This window comes from Ranitomeya variabilis, chromosome 6 (genome assembly GCF_051348905.1).
Source record: "Ranitomeya variabilis isolate aRanVar5 chromosome 6, aRanVar5.hap1, whole genome shotgun sequence".
Lineage (NCBI taxonomy): Eukaryota > Metazoa > Chordata > Amphibia > Anura > Dendrobatidae > Ranitomeya > Ranitomeya variabilis.
In genome coordinates this window covers 486,522,364-486,545,010 of record NC_135237.1, presented here as the reverse complement: position 1 = coordinate 486,545,010, position 22,647 = coordinate 486,522,364, and the positions used below count along the sequence as shown (strand labels likewise).

Below are 22,647 nucleotides of genomic sequence, written 5' to 3'. Positions count from 1 at the left end.
TCCCGCTGTGGTCCGGTCCAAGAGGGGTCGAGGTCCTGGTCCGGGGCCTCCTATCTTCATAGCCGCAGCGTGAAGACAAGAAGAGGACTTCATCCTATGAAGATAGGAGGCCCCGGACCGGACCGCGACGCCCATCAGACCGGACCGCAGCGGGACCGCCCCTGGGTGAGTATAATATAACCTCTTTTTCTCATCTTTCAGGATACATTGGGGGCTTATCTACATTATTACAGAATGCTGTAGATAAGCCCCTGATGCCGGTGGGCTTAGCTCACCTTCGATTTTGGGGGTGACAGGTTCCCTTTAATTCCCAAGTATCAGGCTTATGTCTCTTGGTCTCAGCCATGTCCCTTTACTCCTCCTCACTTTGTGATTGACTGTAATACAAATAGGTGCAGCAGAAGCCTCATTGCTGTGTCCTGGGTGCACGGGGACAAAACAGTACTGAATCTTCCCTTTTGGATAAGGGAAGTGGCTTCAGTTGACCATCTCTGAGAATGGAACTGTCCCATGGGATATAAATCCTTTCATTTTTCTGCAGGATTTCCATACAGACTGCAGAATCATGAAGATTATGCTTTAAACTAAGCAACAATAGCTACAATATTATTTGTCTAATTCAAACAATCATTTAAAGGATTATTCACAAAATTACACTATTTTTCTTACAAAGCACAGTAAATATATACTTAATGTTAATATACAGACTGAGCATAAGATAACATTTCTTTCATGAACCTGTGTGTTTTTTCATCTCCATCTGCCCCGTGTCCCATACATCTTCCCATAGCTGAGTAAACAGTCCTATTCTTATTTGCTAAAACTACATTTATCAGCAGCACTTGCTTCTCCTCAGTGCTGCAGACCCCTACCCCCTTCTCCTTGGTGCTCCTGACTATCCACATGTCTGAGTTATCACAAAGCTAATCTAAGGGTAGAATTCACCTTAAGCCTCTGTGCACTCTATGCCCCTGTACAGTACCTTGCCTGACTGATATTATCTTCCCTAAATCTACATAAATATGGCTGATGTGTGGCTTTAGGTCATTGTTAAAGGGAACTTGTTACCAGAAAAACACTATTTACCTGCATATATGTGGTTAATATGCAGGTTAATAGCTTTATTAACCTGCCCAGCGCCAGCACTTACTCAGGCTCTGTGGGGAGAAAATTAATGTTATTCGCCCCCGCAACATTCTGGTTTCAACCACGGGGCTGTAACAGCGTGCAGATCTGGGTGACTGAACCAGTGCTGGTGCCGCCTCCGTGACTGAAAACAGAACACTGCAGGGGGAAAAAAGTTAACTGTCTCCCCTCTTTGTTTGGCTAAGTGCGGGTGGCAGGCAGGATTATAACGCTATTAACTTTCAGATTGACCCCATATCTACAGGTTAATAACTTTTTTTCTGGTGACAGGTTCCATTTAACTGGTTTAAAGCAGAGCTCAACTCTCCTGCACTTCTTCGCAATGAAGGTTATACAGTGGCAGGTAAAAGTTTGGGCACCCCTGGTCAAAATTACTGTTATTGTGAACAGTTAACAAGTTAAAGAAGAAATTATCTCTAAAAGGCCTAAAGTTAAAGATGACACATTTCCTTTGTATTTTAGGGGGGAAAAATGTATATTTTCATCTTTTACATTTTAAAAATTACAAAAAGGAAAATGGGCAGATGCAAAAGTGTGGGCACTCTTCATGGTTAGTATTTAATAGCATGCCTACTGAAAGTATTATAACTTGTATATGCTTTTTGTAGCCAGCCAAGAGATTTTCAATTCTTGTTTGAGGGATATCCCTGCATTCTTCCTTGGAAAATTCTTTCAGATCTGTGAGATTCCTGGGTCGTCTTGAATGCATTGCTATTTTGAGATCTAGCCACAGATTTTCAATGATGTTCAGATCAGGGGACTGTGAGGGCTATTGTAAAACCTTCAGCTTGCGCCTTTTGAGGTAGTCTATTGTGGATTTTGATGTGTGTTTAAGATCATTATCCGTTTGTAGAAGCCATCCTCTTTTCAACTTCAGCTTTTTTTTTTTTTTTACAGATGGTGTTAGGTTTGCATCAAGAATTTGTTGAAATTTCATTGAATCCATTCTCCCCTTTACCTTTGACTGAAATTTTGCTTGGTCTTCCAGACCTTATCTTGACCTCCACTGTTCCTCTTAACTGCAATTTCTTAATTACATTTCAAAGTGAGGAAAGGGCAACTTGAAAACGCTTTGCTATCTTCTTATAACCTTCTCCTGCTTTGTGGGCATCTACAATTTTCAGAGTGCTAGGCATCTGCTTAGAAGAACCCATGGCTGCTGTTTTTTTGGCACAAGGTTAGAAGAGGCTGGTTTTTATAAAGCTAAGAAATTTGAATCAACTGGCTTTTACTAATGATGTTATTGAACAAGCCATAACCCTAACAGGCTAATTAATATCTGAAACCTTGGTCAAAGGCATCTGAGCACACAAATCTACAAGGGTGCCCAAACCTATATATATTTTGTCTAAATACAAAGGAAATGTGTCATCCTAAACTTTAAGCCTTTTAGAGATCATTTTATCTTCAACATGCTTAACTGTTCAGGATAACAGTTATTTTGACCAGCTGTGTCCAAACTTTTACAGGCCACTGTAATTACTAGGCAGTGTGGGGTTGTGTTTGTTGCCTGCTGCTGAAAGATCAGTAATGTAAAACTGCAAATGCTGCTCTGCTGATGCATATGACAGAGGATTATCTTCTCTCACATGCATCAACAGAGCAGAATTTGGAGTCTACAGCAGGCAACAGACAGTTCAGAACCTCTCAGTCCCTCTATACACTGTCCTATTCTGCAGTATGTTCTCAATTTACCCTTCTTTATAGAGCCCAATCCTGCAGTACATCATTCTTCTCAGCCCCCATTTATACAGCTTATCCTGCAGTATATCCCTCCTCTTAGTTATCAGCACAGAGGCTCCACTGATTCCTGGTAGCAGTTCAATTCCAGACATATCCCGGAGCAGAGCTTTGCTGGCAGGAATCAAGCGGAGAAAGATGCACTGTGCAAGATGGACCAAGGGCACTAGAACAACACCTGGATGGTTCCATTGGCAACTAGAGGAGATATAAAGCCTGAAGTAGCATCCTTGGCTGTGGGGAGAGGGAGAAATATGTACAAATGAGGCAGTTTAAAAATGATTTACATTAGAACAAATTAATATGTGTGCCTTATTAAAACACATCATTGTTATTTGGGGAATAACCATCTCTTTTTCTAATCCAGTTAAAACTACTTTAACAAATGAAAAAATAATATTTCTGAACATGTTTGGGGTGAATTACAAAGCCCAGCATCCTCTTCATTCTGTGACCAGTTTCTGACATAACCATATGATATTTCTCAATGGCTTCCAAGAACTAAATGTGAAAACTCCTTGTATAGCACTGGTCTACAAAAAAAATGTCTGGCATGGACTATAAGAACAGTTTTAGACTAATTTGAGGGTGCTGAATTCAAATCTGATCTTATAATTTCTATATCACATCACTTTTTTGCGCTACAGGTACAGTTATATGAAAAAGTTTGGGCACCCCTATTAAACTTAAGCTTAATGTTTTATAAAAATTGTTTTTTTTTTGCAACAGCTATTTCAGTTTCATATATCTAATAACTGTTGGACACAGTAATGTTTCTGCCTTGAAATGAGGTTTATTGTACTAACAGAAAATGTGCAATCTGCATTCAAACAAAATTTGCCAGGTGCATAAGTATGGGCACCTCACCAGAAAAGTGACATTAATATTTAGTAGATCCTCCTTTTGCAAAAATAACAGCCTCTAGTCGCTTCCTGTAGCTTTTAGTGAGTTCCTGGATCCTGGATGAAGGTATTTTTGACCATTCCTCTTTACAAAACAATTCCAGTTCAGTTAAGTTTGATGGTCGCCGAGCATGGACAGCCCTCTTCAAATGATCCCACAGATGTTCAATGATATTCAGGTCTGGGGACTGGTATGGCCATTCCAGAACAGTGTAATTGTTCCTCTGCATGAATGCCTGAGTAGATTTTGAGCGGTGTTTTGGATCATTGTCTTGCTGAAAGATCCATACCCTGCGTAACTTCAACTTTGTCACTGATTCATGAACATTATTGGCAAGAATCTGCTGATACTGAGAGGAATCCATGCGTCCCTCAACTTTAACAAGATTCCAGGTGCCGGCATTGGCCACACAGCCCCAAAGCATGATGGAACCTCCACCAAATTTTACTGTGGGTAGCAAGTGTTTTTCTTGGAATGCTGTGTTTTTTGGCCGCCGTGCATAATGCCTTTTTGTATGACCAAACAACTCAATCTTGGTTTCATCAGTCCACAGGACCTTCTTCCAAAAAGAAATTGGCTTCTCCAAATGTGCTTTTGCATACCTCAGCCGACTCTGTTTGTGGCGTGCTTGCAGAAACGGCTTCTTTTGCATCACTCTCCCATACAGCTTCTCCTTGTGCAAAGTGCGTTATATAGTTGACCGATGCACAGTGACACCATCTGCAGCAAGTTGATGCTGCAGCTCTCTGGAGGTGGTCTGAGGATTGTCCTTGACTGATCTCACCATTCTTCTTCTCTGCCTTTCTGATGTTTTTCTTGGCCTGCCACTTCTGGCCTTAACAAGAACTGTACCTGTGTTCTTCCATTTCCTTACTATGTTCCTCACAGTGGAAATTGACAGGTTAAATCTCTTAGACAGCTTTTTGTATCCTTCCCCTGAACAACCATGTTGAATAATCTTTGTTTTCAGATCATTTTACAGTTGTTTTGAGGAGCCCATGATGCCACTCTTCAGAGGAGATTCAAACAGGAGAACAACTTGCAAGTGGCCACTTTAAGTAGCTTTTCTCATGATTGCATACACCTGGCTATGAAGTTCAAAGCTCAATGAGGTTACAAAACCAAAAAAAGTGCTTTAGTAAGTCAGTAAAAAGTAGGTAGGAGTATTTAAAACAAGAAAATGATAAGGGTGCCCATACTTATGCACCTGTCAAATTTTGTTTGACTGCAGATTGCAGATTTTCTGTTAGTACAATAAACCTAATTTCAAGGCAGAAACATTACTGTGTCCAACAGTTATTAGATATATGAAACTGAAATAGCTGTTGCAAAAAAAAAAACAATTTTTATAAAACATTAAGCTTAAGATTAATAGGGGTGCCCAAACTTTTTTCATATAACAGTATATAGCCCATTTTCAAGAATTCCATGATAAATATAAGTAGTGTATGAAAAGTGCCGGTTTATACGGTTCATTAAGGTAAATTTAGTTTTCACTTAGTCTCCCAATAAATGTGAGAATATCTTTGTTTTCTTCGAACATGCATAATTCCTATTTGTTATGATAACACCCTTGTTTTCTGTGCTACTGGGACAGTAGAGCTACAGCAGAGCATTGGGTGAAAACTGGATGGCCTCAACGACAGAGTCTGGCATCTGGCGATAAGAATGTCATCCATGATCCTCTAGTGGATAGGAAGAACATTGTCTTTCCTCCTTTACACATAAAACTTGGATTGATGAAGCAGTTCATCAAAGCTCTCAATCACAGTGGAGAATGCTTTAACTACCGTATTTTTCTGACTATAAGACACACTTTTTTTCCTCCAAATTTGGGAGGAAAGTGTGGGTGCGTCTTATAGTACGGATATAGCATGTGGGGAGGGGGGCAGCAGTGAGTGGGATCGCACTGTTATCCCACTTCAGGATGTCCCCGCTGCCCGGAATCAGCTGCTGGGGAAAGCACATGGTCCCGCTGATTAAGTGCAGTGAATATTTATTAGCTGCTCCCCGCCCACCGATCAGCTGAGCGGTGAGCCGGGAGCAGCAAATGTATGCTGCACTTAAGCAGCGACACACATGGCTTCCTCAGCTGCTGACTCCTGCAGCAGCTAGGGAGATTTGTGTGTCCTGGGGAGGAGGCAGCAGCAGGGGCCAGAGGAGAGAGGAGATCGCTGCGTACCTGCCTGCCATGCTTGGACGCCGAGTGGTGTGCACAGACAGGACCTGTGATCATGTCAGAAGTGGGTGGGCTGGAGCATCACATGGCAGCTCAGAGCCCTCCCTCTTCTTGACATCATCACAGGTCCTTCAGGCTCCCCACTAGAATCTGCAGCTTCCTCATAACCTGTGCTGTGGAGAGGAAACAAGAGGGAGGGCTCTGTGTGCAGTCATGGGATGCTTTTACCTCACCACAATGGCTGGCAGGCTGCCACAATTAAGAGGTTAGTCTTTACAATACACAATAAAGCACTCTGCCACTCCTGTGGTGAACTATAACTCCCAGCATGTCATACGATCTGCAGGACATGCTGGGAGTTATAGTTCTCCCATGGGATTTTAAAGCAGCACTCCAGTGTTATTTTGCAGTGCTGGAGTGGTGCTTTTAATATAAGCCCTGTGCCCCCATTCTTATAATCACCCTCCAGCATCTTCATATAGTACTTCACAGCCACCACACTGGTCCCGCAGCTTCCAACATAATAATACTATTATATATAATAACACCACATATAATAGTATGTTATTTATGTTATTAAATATTTTACCACATTTTTTTGCTTCAAATATTTTTTTTCCCTATTTTCCACCTCTAAAACCTGGGTGCGCCTTATAGTCCGGTGCGTCCTATAGTCCGAAAAATACGGGTATATATGTTCAACTTTTCCTGGTCTTAGTGAAGAGAAGAAAAAGGCTGGAATATTTGATGGACCTCAAATAAGAACACTTATGAGAGACCCAAATTTTATCACATCAATGAATGAGACAGAAGAAAGAGCTTGGAATGCATTTTGTAATGTGGTGCAGAATTTTCTAGGGAATAAGAAAGCAGACAACTATGAAGAGATTGTGGAAGAGCTACTAATGAGTCGGCAAAATCTTGGATGTAGAATGAGTATCAAGATTCACTATTTACACAGCCATTTGGACTTTTTTCTAGAGAACCTTGGGGATGTGAGCGAGGAACAAGGGGAGCGTTTTCATCAGGACACTAAAACAATGGAAGAACGGTATCAAGGCCGGTGGGACTCACATATGATGGCTGACTATTGCTGGAGCTTGATGAGAGACAACCCAGAAGCTGTACATCAGAGATCAGCCAAGAAAAGAAAGTTCAAATAACTGCCATTTGTCATTCATCTGTGTGCCACATATATGTGTTTTTATATTTTGTAATTTAATTCTGTAAGTATATTTGATTTGCTGCATATAGACTTTGTAATCTTTGTTATTCCTTGATTAAAAATATACAATGTAGTATCGAAAATCATGTGTTTTTATCATAAAACATTAGATAGGAGTAATTTTCATCAAAATTTGAAAATCTCGAAATCCTGATGTGATAGACAAAAACGGAATTCATATTCGTAATCAGCAGCAAAAACTGACTTAAAATATGTTTTAACACCTTTTGCCAGAAAAATTGCGTTGACCAGTGTAGTAGCTATGCAGCATGTTCCCTAGAAAACAGACTATTGCCATGGAGCACATGTTGCAAGCAGGCTCACAGTGGTGTTAATACTTATGACTCTGCTGTTACAAAGACCAGCTATGTCTTGTGTATAGAATGGAGGCTCAGTGGTGTTTGATCAACTATGTGCCATTATAAAGTGGTGAGAGAACGTAGGAAGTAATCACACAACGTTTCAATTTGACCAAACACTGCAATATCTAGGGAGATGACATGTTTTATTTTCACACTGCCTTTAAAAGTAATGAAATTAGGAGTCTTACTCAAACACACCTGAGGAAAATAACTCTCGGCTCCTGACAAGGCCAGCAATATTAGCAACATAAAACGGCTTACTCCAGTCAGCTGGTAGAGCGAGTGAGCTCACAGCTGCAGTTCTAAGGCTGCGATTATTAAAAAATAATTGTGTATTAAGCCTGGATTAAAAAGGGCCCTATAAACACACATTGTGATTTACAGCAAAGGAAGCCACGGTATTCCACTTACAATGATAAAATGCTTGCTGAGGAACATTACTCAAAGTTCATTACCAGACCTGGATTTTAGCCCCTCTGCATGCAATTTATCTCATGTTTTTATTTCCTAATAGATGTGAAAGTGTTCAAGAAATAAAATTCAAGGTATAGCAGCCGTTCTGTGTTCTGCGAGGAAAACAAGAATTGCCATGAAAAATCTGAATTTCTTGTGCTTACATAGTATTTTCTAGAGCTGCATATAGCTAGAGTCTCTTAGCACAAAATGACTGTTCAAACCAAGCACACATGCTCGGTGCGCCCTGTAGCATAGCCAAACCGTCCAGTGCATCTTCCTAACAATTTGTTTTCCATCTACTTCTGTCCTCCGCCGACTCCTGTGAAGCCAGTGCTGTCAATCAAGGAAGAAGGGAGAAAAGGAGAGATGCAAAACAAGGAAGATGGGGAAGCACTGAACGGCACTGTTTTGTCACACCCAGGGTGCACTAAGCGCCAGGACTTTTATCTGCTTAGCTGACAGACCATGCAGCAGGCAATCTTAATATGGGTCTAACTCCTTAGATCTGACCTCTGAGACACCCACTTACTGAGGGCACAAGGAACCAGATTCCCATCTTGCAATGCAAATCGACCACCAGCTTCGGTCCCCGAAAACTATTAAAAGTATGTTTTTCTCTGAAACACTGCAGCGTTTTAGAGACAAACATACATGGCTGTGATTGTAGAGCCGATGGCTAATACTTACAGCCCACAGTCTGGGCAGCATGTATCAGCTGACAGGTTCCCTTTAAAGCGGACTCATTTTTTTCTCCAGAGCTGTGACAGCCATCTATAAGGAATTTTTAAAACATCTTATAGATGATTATGTGGAAGACATAGAGATACCCTTTAACAGTGATAACTTTTCCACTTTTTCGAGTTCAATTAGCAATTGTACAAAACAACAAAAAAGTATACATACATATACAGCATACATATAGCATATATACAGCATACATATAGCGTAGGCGCCACCACCATAGTGTAGCACACCTCGGTACTCCATGCACGCCGCGTGTTACAGTAATTCTCATTCACTCCGATGAGCGCCAAGCTACAGTATGCAGTGACAGCACACCAGAACCATCAAGATGGCGGCTGCCTTATCTGTATGAAAGGATTCTTCTATCCATGATTAAACTCTCAATAGTACAGTATAACATTTAAGCTTGGAGTAAAACAATTGTTCGGCTCCACTGTAAATACCTAAGTGTGTTGTAATGCACATATAGGATGCCAAAAGGAATTAAAATAAAATCACTGTTCCCCAACGGAGCTGTGACTATGCAGATAAACACTGAAGAAAGCCGGATAATGAGGAAGGAATCTCTATGTCATCCATTTCTTATCTTCCGTCCAGCACTATTATCAGTCATTTAGAGATTACACATCATTTTATCATACACGGCTTGTGCATTAACAGTCAGACATGTCAGAAAAATATGTAAACGCATGTAAGCACAAGTAAGGTCATAAGTCAGTCCGATGGATCCGTCTCTGATGACGATCTGCACTATATCCACTCCTGGAGAGGCACCGCCATGAGCTGCAGCTAGCGGATGGCGTCTATGGCGGATGGCGTCTATGGCGGACGGCGTGTCCCGTCTATTCTCAGTGGGTACGCTCAGCAATGTACAATAACTGACGAGGTGTCATCTGAGCCAACAAAATCTATATCATGTTGCCAAAAAAAAAAAGTAGTCATGCCTGTGCCTCTCATCAGGCACAACACTTAGGAGATATTGCACGTTTTATTTTTTTTAATAAAATAAAAAAAAGTCAGGAGAATATATTAAAAAAGTGGCAAGAATGGCATAACAAAACAGAAGTAACAAAGCTCAGCTTCCTCGGTCATCCCAGATCCGACATTGCTGGGTGCCTGCTGGTCCCGGATTACCTGCTCAGCCATTCACTGGAGGTAGCAGTACCCCCCTTAGTCAAGGATGGTCTGAGGAAACACGAAGCAGAGGTGCAGCAGGATCCCTGAAGTGAGATTGGATTATTTACTTGATGCCACTTGGAGACTTTATTTTTTTTTTACACATTAATACCTAGACACATAGGCTGACACACACTTATTATTAGAGACATCAATATCATCATTATTGGAGACAGAGATCCTGATTCCAGTAATGTGTCACTTACTGGGCCGCTTGCTGTATTTTTGATAAAATCACCATTTTATCAGCAAAGATGATCACTAGAGGACTAGTAAACCTGCTGCCATGTAGTCCTCCATATTCATGAGCTCTGTAAAGCCCCTGCCCCCTTCACCTATCGGCTGCTCTCTGGGTACACTGTTCAAGGGCACAAAGTTACCAATAACTGGCAGACCTGTCGCAGATAAAACACTGATTTTATCAAAATGACAGCAATTAGCCCAGTAAGTGACACATCACTGGAATCAGAGTCTCTGCCCCTATATTATGCTGCTCTCAGATGGAGTAGAAAAAAATCTGGTGACAGATTCCCTTTAAGTTCACCAGACATAATAGTCATCACATTGACCTCATTTTGTTTCTTAGAGAGTAAAAGTTGTTTAAATTTTTACTTCATTAATCAATAGTAAACATGGAAATCAGCAACTTTGTAATATCTCTCTCCAGAGAAATCTGCTTTTCTTCTCCTTCAGGATTAGTCAGCCAGTTTCAAAATTCGGTAAAATCTGCATTCAGTGAAGACAGATTGTTACATTACTGAGATAGGAGATGGTGATGACTACTGATAAGATCATTATATTAACCAGAGTGGGAGGAGCCAGACTTATGGCCCCTCCCTCTTCCTTCCTCCCCACCTCCTATATTACCAACTGTCATCTCCTACTCAGTGACATAACATTCTGTCTTCACCGAGCACAGATTTTACCCGAGAATAGTGAATTTTGAAAACAAATGATAAAGAAGGGGATAAAGAAGCTAATTACTCTTGTACTACAGAATAATCACAAACAAATTTAAAGAGGTATTCCAATCTCCAAGATCCTATCTGAATATGTAGTAGATGTAATAATAATATTAGCAAACACCTCCAATTAGAAATGTATTTAAAGGGGTATTCCCATCTCCAAAATAATATTCCAATATGTAGTAGGGGTAACAATAATAATAATATTAGCAAATTCCTCCAATTAGAAATGTAGTATAGTTCTTCTGATTTGCTATGTCTCTTTCCTCATGTGCAGGCATTTCAGGACCTTAGGTATCCCTTGTTACAACCATGAATATAGTGAGTTAGTTAGTTGCTAGTGGTCGTAACCATGGATACCTAAGGTCCTGCCACGCCTGCACATGAGGAAAGACATAGCGAATCAGAAAAACTACACTACATTTCTAATTGGAGGAATTTGCTAATATGATTATTATTGTTACTCCTACTACATACTGGGATAGGATCTTGGAGATGGGAATACTCATTTAAACAATAGCTCCTCTTCAAGTTTTGCCTTCACCATGTAATCTTCCAGTTGTAAAAATGACTGCTTTGCAGATGTATGTTTTAACACTAACAGCCATTAATTTTTGAAACTATTCAATGAAGCTTTCCCAGCACCATTGCTGGCTTATACCGTTACATCTCTTCAAGTAAGGATTTTGCAATCTAATGCTGCAGTAAGTTCAGAGGTCCCAGTGTTCGGACCAAAAAACACTTCTAAAAAAGGGAATAATGCACCCATCTAACACATATATTATCTATTATTACATTATCTTATCTATTACCGATAAGGGTAATTTTAAGCAAAATGATACACTTTAACCACTTGAATGAACAGGACTATTTTAGACAATGATGGCCCAAGCAACCAATGTTACTTTTAGGAAAGCTGCATACCATATTTACTTTACTGTATAAAGCGAACCTGTCAGCAGGATTTTGCTAAGTAAACTACAGGCACTGTCAGGTTGGCGCTGTTACACTGATTAAAATGATACCTGGATTGAAGAAATTGGTCATATGGGTTAATATTAATCTTGGTTTTCAGTTTTGAGCTAATGAGATGCCCGTGCTTTGGGGCAGGACTGTGGGCAAGGCTTTTTTCATGCTCTGCCCTCATCGTCGTCATTCTGGCTTAACTGACAAGGCACTAAACCTTCAGTGACCTGCCCTTATTTTAGGAATACTGCACATGTGCAGTAACTAGTTCTGGTGACATGTTAAAGTCGGACGCGTTTCTGGCCACAGCCCTTAGTCATTCAGATTTTAACATGTCACCAGAACTAGTTTGTCATTTTCTGGAGTTTCAATTAGGACCAATAATAATTTTTATCTGTCTCTGAACGTGACGAATTTCTACCATTTTTCCTGACAATGCCTGTAGTTTACTTAGCAAAATCCTGATGACAGGTTCGCTTTAGATAACCTCCATGTGTGCTTCTCTTTTTCTTTGTAGAACAGATCTATTATTTCTTATTACCGTATATACTCGAGTATAAGCCGAGATTTTCAGCCCAAATTTTTGGGCTGAAAGTGCCCCTCTCGGCTTATACTCGAGTCACGGTCGGCGGGTGAGGGGGAGAGGGCACTGAGGTATACTTACCTGCTTCCGGCGCTCCTGGCGCTCCCCTTGCCTGTCCCACGGTCTCCGGGTGCCGCAGCTCTTCCTCTGTCAGCGGTCATGTGGGACCGCTCATTAGAGAAATGAATAGGCGGCTCCGCCCCTATGGGAGTGGATCCCATAGGGGCGGAGCCGCCTATTCATTTCTCTAATCAGCGGTGCCGGTGACCGCTGATAGAGGAAGAGGCTGCGGCACCCGGAGACCAGCTGTCCGGGGGAAGGAGCGGGACGCCGGGAGCAGGTAAGTATCGCATATTCACCTGTCCGCGTTCCACACGCCGGGCGCCGCTCTGTGTTCCCGGCGTCTCTCCGCACTGACTGTGCAGGTCAGAGGGCGCGATGACACATATAGTGTGCGCGCCGCCCTCTGCCTGATCAGTCAGTGCAGAGAGACGCCGGGACCGGACGCTGAGGAGCTGCACGCAAGAGAGGTGAGTATGTGTTTTATTATTTTTATTGCAGCAGCAGCAGCAATGGCACAGCTTTCTATGGTACATCTATGGGGCAATTCTGAACGGTGCAGAGCACTATATGGCACAGCTATGGGGCAATTATGAACGGTGCAGAGCATTATATGGCACAGCTATGGGGCAATAATGAACGGTGCAGAGCACTATATGGCACAGCTATGGGGCAATTCTGAACGGTGCAGAGCACTATATGGCACAGCTATGGGGCAATTCTGAACGGTGCAGAGCACTATATGGCACAGCTATGGGGCAATTCTGAACGGTGCAGAGCACTATATGGCACAGCTATGGGGCAATTCTGAACGGTGCAGAGCACTATATGGCACAGCTATGGGGCAATTCTGAACGGTGCAGAGCACTATATGGCACAGCTATGGGGCAATTATGAACGGTGCAGAGCACTATATGGCACAGCTATGGGGCAATAATGAACGGTGCAGAGCACTATATGGCACAGCTATGGGGCAATTCTGAACGGTGCAGAGCACTATATGGCACAGCTATGGGGCAATTATGAACGGTGCAGAGCACTATATGGCACAGCTATGGGGCAATAATGAACGGTGCAGAGCACTATATGGCACAGCTATGGGGCAATTATGAACGGTGCAGAGCACTATATGGCACAGCTATGGGGCAATAATGAACGGTGCAGAGCACTATATGGCACAGCTATGGGGCAATAATGAACGGTGCAGAGCACTATATGGCACAGCTATGGGGCAATTACGAACGGTGCAGAGCACTATATGGCACAGCTATGGGGCAATAATGAACGGTGCAGAGCACTATATGGCACAGCTATGGGGCAATTATGAACGGTGCAGAGCACTATATGGCACAGCTATGGGGCAATAATGAACGGTGCAGAGCACTATATGGCACAGCTATGGGGCAATTCTGAACGGTGCAGAGCACTATATGGCACAGCTATGGGGCAATTCTGAACGGTGCAGAGCACTATATGGCACAGCTATGGGGCAATTATGAACGGTGCAGAGCATTATATGGCACAGCTATGGGGCAATAATGAACGGTGCAGAGCACTATATAGCACAGCTATGGGGCAATTCTGAACGGTGCAGAGCACTATATGGCACAGCTATGGGGCAATTCTGAACGGTGCAGAGCACTATATGGCACAGCTATGGGGCAATTCTGAACGGTGCAGAGCACTATATGGCACAGCTATGGGGCAATTCTGAACGGTGCAGAGCACTATATGGCACAGCTATGGGGCAATTATGAACGGTGCAGAGCACTATATGGCACAGCTATGGGGCAATAATGAACGGTGCAGAGCACTATATGGCACAGCTATGGGGCAATTCTGAACGGTGCAGAGCACTATATGGCACAGCTATGGGGCAATTATGAACGGTGCAGAGCACTATATGGCACAGCTATGGGGCAATAATGAACGGTGCAGAGCACTATATGGCACAGCTATGGGGCAATTATGAACGGTGCAGAGCACTATATGGCACAGCTATGGGGCAATAATGAACGGTGCAGAGCACTATATGGCACAGCTATGGGGCAATAATGAACGGTGCAGAGCACTATATGGCACAGCTATGGGGCAATTACGAACGGTGCAGAGCACTATATGGCACAGCTATGGGGCAATAATGAACGGTGCAGAGCACTATATGGCACAGCTATGGGGCAATTATGAACGGTGCAGAGCACTATATGGCACAGCTATGGGGCAATAATGAACGGTGCAGAGCACTATATGGCACAGCTATGGGGCAATTCTGAACGGTGCAGAGCACTATATGGCACAGCTATGGGGCAATTCTGAACGGTGCAGAGCACTATATGGCACAGCTATGGGGCAATTCTGAACGGTGCAGAGCACTATATGGCACAGCTATGGGGCAATTATGAACGGTGCAGAGCACTATATGGCACAGCTATGGGGCAATAATGAACGGTGCAGAGCACTATATGGCACAGCTATGGGGCAATTCTGAACGGTGCAGAGCACTATATGGCACAGCTATGGGGCAATTATGAACGGTGCAGAGCACTATATGGCACAGCTATGGGGCAATAATGAACGGTGCAGAGCACTATATGGCACAGCTATGGGGCAATTATGAACGGTGCAGAGCACTATATGGCACAGCTATGGGGCAATAATGAACGGTGCAGAGCACTATATGGCACAGCTATGGGGCAATAATGAACGGTGCAGAGCACTATATGGCACAGCTATGGGGCAATTACGAACGGTGCAGAGCACTATATGGCACAGCTATGGGGCAATAATGAACGGTGCAGAGCACTATATGGCACAGCTATGGGGCAATTATGAACGGTGCAGAGCACTATATGGCACAGCTATGGGGCAATAATGAACGGTGCAGAGCACTATATGGCACAGCTATGGGGCAATAATGAACGGTGCAGAGCACTATATGGCACAGCTATGGGGCAATTCTGAACGGTGCAGAGCACTATATGGCACAGCTATGGGGCAATAATGAACGGTGCAGAGTACTATATGGCACAGCTATGGGGCAATAATGAACGGTGCAGAGCACTATATGGCACAGCCTTCTATGGCACAGCTATGGGGCAATAATGAACGGTGCAGAGCACTATATGGCACAGCTATGGGGCAATAATGAACGGTGCAGAGCACTATATGGCACAGCTATGGGGCAATAATGAACGGTGCAGAGCACTATATGGCACAGCTATGGGGCAATAATGAACGGCGCAGAGCACTATATGGCACAGCTATGGGGCAATAATGAACGGCGCAGAGCACTATATGGCACAGCCTTCTATGGCACAGCTATGGGGCAATAATGAACGGTGCAGAGCACTATATGGCACAGCTATGGGGCAATAATGAACGGTGCAGAGCACTATATGGCACAGCTATGGGGCAATAATGAACGGCACAGAGCACTATATGGCACAGCCTTCTATGGCACAGCTATGGGGCAATAATGAACGGTGCAGAGCACTATATGGCACAGCTATGGGGCAATAATGAACGGTGCAGAGCACTATATGGCACAGCTTTCTATGGTACAGCTATGGGGCAATAATGAACGGTGCAGAGCACTATATGGCACAGCTATGGGGCAATAATGAACGGTGCAGAGCACTATATGGCACAGCTTTCTATGGTACAGCTATGGGGCAATAATGAACGGTGCAGAGCACTATATGGCACAGCTATGGGGCCATAATGAACGGTACGTAGCATCTATTTTTATTTTTGAAATTCACCGGTAGCTGCTGCATTTTCCACCCTAGGCTTATACTCGAGTCAATAAGTTTTCCCAGTTTTTTGTGGCAAAATTAGGGGGGTCGGCTTATACTCGGGTCGGCTTATACTCGAGTATATACGGTATTTCACAATAGCCATAATATATTTTTATTTTGTAGGCCTTATATAGGGAAAGTCGGTCAGAAACAAATTTCTCTGTCAAGGACCACGTGACCGAACTGTCGCGGACAGTACACGCGTCCGGTATGGTGCAACGCGGGACGTGGATGGCAGGGCCCGGAGCACGAGGTAGCCTGACCGCTGACATGCAGGACCTGCGGCACGTGACCACAGGGGGAGGGGCCGGCCACAGGAGCTCACAGATAGCTGAGCGGAACGCATCGGCGACTAACGGGAAAGGTAAGAAGTGAGGAAGCCAACAAGCACACACACAGAAGGGTAAACCGGTACAAGCAGAAGTCAGAAAACCGAGCAGGCAATACGGGTACCAAGGGCAGAGACAGAAGGGTAGTCAAGGATCAAGCCGGAGTCAATCAACCATAGAACCAAACAGCACAGTACCAAATCAACAGGCAAGAGCAACGTGGGGGACAGACCGGATCAGCAACAGGATATAATCTCACAGAGCAGGCGCAAAAACAACAGGGTCAACTAACTCAGCCAAGAGCAGGGGTATAACCGACAAGGATTCAAGCTAACCAAGGCGATAAAAGCCCTCCCAGATCCAGAGAGAGGCCACAATAATTAACCCCTGGCGCGTGAGTCCAAAAGCTACCATAGGATCATGACATTATCCTTCGCTCTGTTTTGAAATTGTTTTTTCACTCAATACTATTCTTTCCATAAAATGAATCTTCTAACCATTTTAGTTTTAGATACAGAATTTGCATATGGGTGATACTCATCCAGGTGCAAACAAGGGTAGAACAGACAAGTAATGTTAATTTGGGGACAATTCTTAATTAGTAAAAAAATAACTGCACCAATTACTAACATGCATGACTCCGCACAAGTATGCCATTATTTTTATTTATTTTTTATATGTATATTTGCTTTACAATAATTGTGCTGTGGTTGTTTTTTATATATAGCTGCCCAGATTAGCAGGCAACACAACTTCTTGCTGCTTACTATTATCACATATAGATCATTGATAACAGAGACCTAATGGTAACTACTCAACTGTTACCAATGATCTGTCTGCAGACACATACAGAATAGACGCAGATTGTGCTTTCCCTGCATGCCCCCTCTGTAAAAAAAAAAAAAAAAAAAAAAAAAACTTCTTTAACATCACAGGGTGAACCAATGACCGATCAGATGTAGAAGCGTACTAATATAAACAAAAGAGCAACATAAATGCCACCTATTACCAGCTGAGAGTCGCTTTTCTTTTTTGACATTAAATGTTCCACTTCACTTTCCAGGTCTGACGTCTGTTTCTTCAGCTTGTCTATCAGATTTTGCCCATCTTGATAATGAACCTGGCCCTGATTCAGCTCTTCACGTAAACCTTTTATTAGATTCTCGTAATTTTCAACCTACAAGATAATTATACAAATATTCAGTTAAGATCAATTAAAGTCTATAGATCAATTCACCGATTTTGAAAACGGTGAGTCTTTAAGGACATAAGAAATAACTTTTCATGAGTGATTAAAAGGGTTTTCTCGTCAGAACAAACCATATCTGAATGCAGACAAATTAGTTTTCTCCCAATGTTTGATGTAAACATAACAGTGGCAGGAGGAACAGTGGCAGGAGGAACAGTGGCAGGATGAACAGTGGCAGGATGAACAGTGGCAGGATGAACAGTGGCAGGAGGAACAGTGGCAGGAGGAACAGTGGCAGGAGGAACAGTGGCAGGAGGAACAGTGGCAGGAGGAACAGTGGCAGGATGAACAGTGGCAGGAGGAACAGTGGCAGGAGGAACAGTGGCAGGAGGAACAGTGGCAGGAGGAACAGTGGCAGGAGGAACAGTGGCAGGAGGAACAGTGGTGTAGAGATGAACGAATTTGTTCGGATTTGTTCGCCAAATCTGAATTTGCCATATTCGGGCCATATTCGAACCCTATTTGTAACAAATGTATGTTTGATGATCGGTTCCGAACATATTCGGTAATTTTTACTCCTATTGACTCTAATGTTGTTTGGCTGTGTTCGACGAATATTGCAAAACAATATTCGATGCCGATCATATTCAGACCCAAATCCGAACAAATTCGCTCAAGTCTACTGTGGAGTAGGAACTGTGCCAGGAGGAACTGTGCCAGGAGGAACTGTGGAGTAGGAACTGTGCCAGGAGGAACTGTGGAGTAGGAACTGTGCCAGGAGGAACTGTGGAGTAGGAACTGTGCCAGGAGGAACTGTGGAGGAGGAACTGTGCCAGGAGGAAATGTGGAGTAGGAACTGTGCCAGGAGGAACTGTGGAGTAGGAACTGTGCCAGGAGGAACTGTGGATGCTCAAGAAGAAATGACAGAGATACAAAGATGCGATGGAAGGCGTTGCAAATGTAGTGAACTAGTCTTCAAAAGAAACGCAAATCACATGGAGAATATGAATAAGCACATAAGGCCTGATTCACGGCAGTGTTCACGCCAGTCTTGATGAGGGGGAATGTAGGAATCAGTTGTTCCGAATCCATGCAGGGGTGCACACCTTTCCATGAATCTGGAGCATCTGACGAGTGGTGTGCACTTCCCTGCGCTACACCAGAAGTCTCACTACAGTCAGCTACTGGAGAGAGATTTCTGCAGTAGGGAATGCCACAGCTAGTCATCAATTAGACGAGCTGTAATGTCCAGCCCTCACCGACCCTTGCCCATTTTGTTGGAGTGGAGAGAAACTGGAGTGACAATGTTAAATTTCGCAAACTTTTGTCAGAACTCCAAGTTGTGCCGAAATTTCGCAACTTTTCAAAACATTTGCGCCAGAATCCTGATGTGAAAGTTTTGATGAATCGGGCAATAGACTTTATTGGCATACAAGGAACACATTTTCACCTAGAATCTGGGTCTTCAGTAGCTTCCATCATTCCAATCTATGATATGAAAGCTGAAACTCCCAACAAACATGTATTGTTCTAAAGTGTATTAACCGAATGGTTCATACTGCAGACAGACACAATCTATGCATGCAGGAGTGCATTTGTTCATGGGGAGAAAGATGGATGGAAAACACAAATCCAAACTCCCTTCAAAAGGGTTTGCACATTTTATAAAAGAAATGGGCCATAGTTAGGCAATGTTTTAAAACACCCAAATAAGCATTAAAGGGGTTGTCCACTACTTTCAATTAACCCCCCAATGTATCCCCCCGGGGCCCCTGATGAATTGTGCAAATACCTTTTGTTCCAGTATTTGCCTGTGAGCGGCGCTGTAGCGGCGGCTGAGTCCGGGTCACGTGACCCCCAGGCTGCAGCCGCCGCTTATTTCCGCCGACGTCACGTCAATTTCCAGGCTCTGGAAATTGACGTGACGTCAGCAGCAGGTGTGTCCCAGCCACACAGTCAGAGCAGTCACTCATCAAGAGTGACTGGGCTGTGGGCGGGGCTGGTGGCTGCCTGCGGGGCTGTGCTGGGGGCGGGCGGGGCTAGGCAGGGATGATGAAGGTGCGGGCGCTGAGGTCTGTATGTACGTGCCGGCGCCGGTGCTCTACGTGCCAGCGCCGGTATGTAGGTACAGCGCCGGGGCTCTGCGCCAGCATGTGGGGGTGGGGGCCGGCGCCGGTGCTCTGCGTGCCAGCGCCGGTATGTAGGTACGGCGCCGGGGCTCTGCGCCGGCATGTGGGGGTGGGGGTGGGGGCCGGGGCTCTGCTGCCGGTATGTGCTGGGTCTGCTGCGGGGGGTGGGGTGGTCTTTGGTGTGTGTGTGTGTGTGTCTCTGTGTGCAGGCATTGTCCGATGGGACTACAAGTCCCATCGTGCTCTGCCTACTACAGTGAAAGTCAGTGACACATTAGCCAATGATGGGACAGTAGTAGTCCCATCATCCGGCTAATGTGTTGAATGTAAAAAAAAAACAAAACAAAAAAAAAAACACATATACAGTACATACACACATACAGAACATGCGACATGCGCCACGCGACGACATGCGCCACGCGACGACATGCGCCACGCGACGACATGCGCCACGCGACAACATGCGCCATGCGACAGCATGCGCCATGCGACGACATGTGCCACGCGACAACATGCGCCACGCGACGGCATGCGCCACGCGACGACATGTGCCGTCGCGCCACGCGACGACATGCGCCATGCGACGACATGCGCCACGCAACAGCATGCGCCATGCGACGACATGCGCCATGCGACGACATGCGCCACGCGACGGCATGCGCCATGCGACGACATGCGCCATGCGACGGCATGCGCCACGCGACGACATGCGCCATGCGACTGCATGCACCATGCGACGGCATGCGACGACATGTGCCATGCGACGACATGCGCCATGCGACGACATGCGCATACAGTACATACATACATACAGACATACAGTACATACATACAGACATACAGTACATATAACATAGATTACATACTCACCATCACTTGTCACTTTGTTCCCCGAAGCCAGTGTCATAAAAAATATTAAAATAATAAACAAACACTATACTCCCTGATCCGCAGAAATCCAATTAAAACGAGTGTCCCACGACGATCTCCCGTGGAGAGCAGGAGCATCTGCTGATGCAACCACTCTCCAGGGGCTCCAGGAAGACAATGAGGGGAGGAAGGTATCCTTCCACAATGTATTCCCCACAATGTATTCCTACGCCCCTGTGAGAAAATAGTCCCTAGTCTCACTTTATGGTATGCTGTATGAGAAAGTTCCCACGCAGCTTTTTGCCATAAAGTGAGACCAGTGAACTATAGTAACCTCAGTGATGCACTGCAGGAGCCATTGTCTCCTGTCAGTGTGTCACTGAGGGTCCTATAGAGCAGTGACATCACCCGATGTCACTGTTCTATAGGGGAGATCGTCGTGGGACACTCGTTATTAATTGGACTACGGCGGACAGGTAGTATACGGTTTATTATTTTACGTTTTTTGCAGGGGCTGAAGTATGGTAAGTATGGTGAAATGAAGAATATTAAAATACTTTTTCCTAATGTGTGTGTGTATTATTAACCCTTTATTAATATTGGATTAATAATGGATAGGTGTCTTATTGACGCCTCTCCGTTATTAACCCGGCTTAATGTCACCTTACAATAGCAAGGTGACATTAACCCCTTATTACCCCATATCCCACCGCTACACGGGAGTGGGAAGAGAGGGGCTTAGGCTGGTTTCACACTTGCGTTTTTATCTGCATGCGTTTTTTTAAAAACCGCATGTGTGAAAAAATGCATGTAAACACGGTAAAACGCTGCGTTTGTTAGACGCATGCATTTTTGCATGTAGAAAAAAAACGCGGCGTTTTGCCGCGTTTACATGCGTTTTTTCATGCGTTTGCGTTTTTAAAACGCATGCTGAGAAGTGTGTGACAGCTGCCAATCATCAAAATCCACAAGAAAACCCACTATAAATAGAAATAGCTAGGGGTAGGGTTAGGGCCTAACCCTAAACGTGACAGAAATACGTGGCACTGAAATACGTGGCACGTAAATATCGTGGCACTATGTCATAAAATGTTCATTAAACGGTTAGGGGTGAGGTTAGGGGTAGGGTTAGGGTTTGGATCCCTTTATCACCCTGATGGTGGTGGGTGGTTTTTCAGTGTTTTTTCTGTTTTTTTCTATAAAAACGCATGCGTTTTTAACGCAAACAAACGCGCGCGTTCAAAAACGCATGCGTTGCCGAAAACGCGTCAAAACGCATGCGAAAAAACGCATGCGTTTTTAATGTTAAGTATAGGAAAAAAACGCATGTGTTTTTTAGCGCTAAAACGCAGCGTCCAAAAACGCAAGTGTGAAACCAGCCTCAGTGCCGGAATTGGCGCATCTAAGGCTACGTTCACATTTGCGTTGTGCGCCGCAGCGTCGGAGACGCAACGCACAACGCAAACAAAAATGCAACAAAACGCACGCTAAAACGCTGCGTTTTGCGACGCATGCGTCCTTTTTGGCCGAAAGTTGGACGCAAAAAAAATGCAACTTGCTGCGTCCTCTGCGCCCAACGCTTGCGGCCAAAAAAACCCATGCGTCGCAAAACGCAGCACAATGCATGTCCATGCGCCCCCATGTTAAATATAGGGGCGCATGACGCATGCGGCGACGCTGCGGCGCCGAACGCTAATGTGAACGTAGACTTACAGATGCGCCATTTCTGGGGTGGCTGCGGACTGGTATTTGTAGCTGGGGGGGGGGGACCAATATCCATGGCCCCTCTCTAGGCTATTAATATCAGCCCGCAGCTGTCTGCGTAGCC

At 44.3% G+C, this 22,647-nt stretch overlaps 1 protein-coding gene across 3 annotated transcripts in view; it reads right to left on the bottom strand.

Moving 5' to 3' along the window:
• LOC143782813 (uncharacterized) overlaps positions 1–22,647 on the bottom strand; it is a 634,917-nt gene that overhangs the window by 381,775 nt on the left and 230,495 nt on the right. For all 3 annotated transcript variants that reach the window (XM_077270687.1, XM_077270690.1, XM_077270689.1), the window contains exon 15: positions 17,641–17,808. In XM_077270687.1, the coding sequence (XP_077126802.1) occupies positions 17,641–17,808 (168 nt within the window). The remainder of the gene's footprint in view (positions 1–17,640; positions 17,809–22,647) is intronic.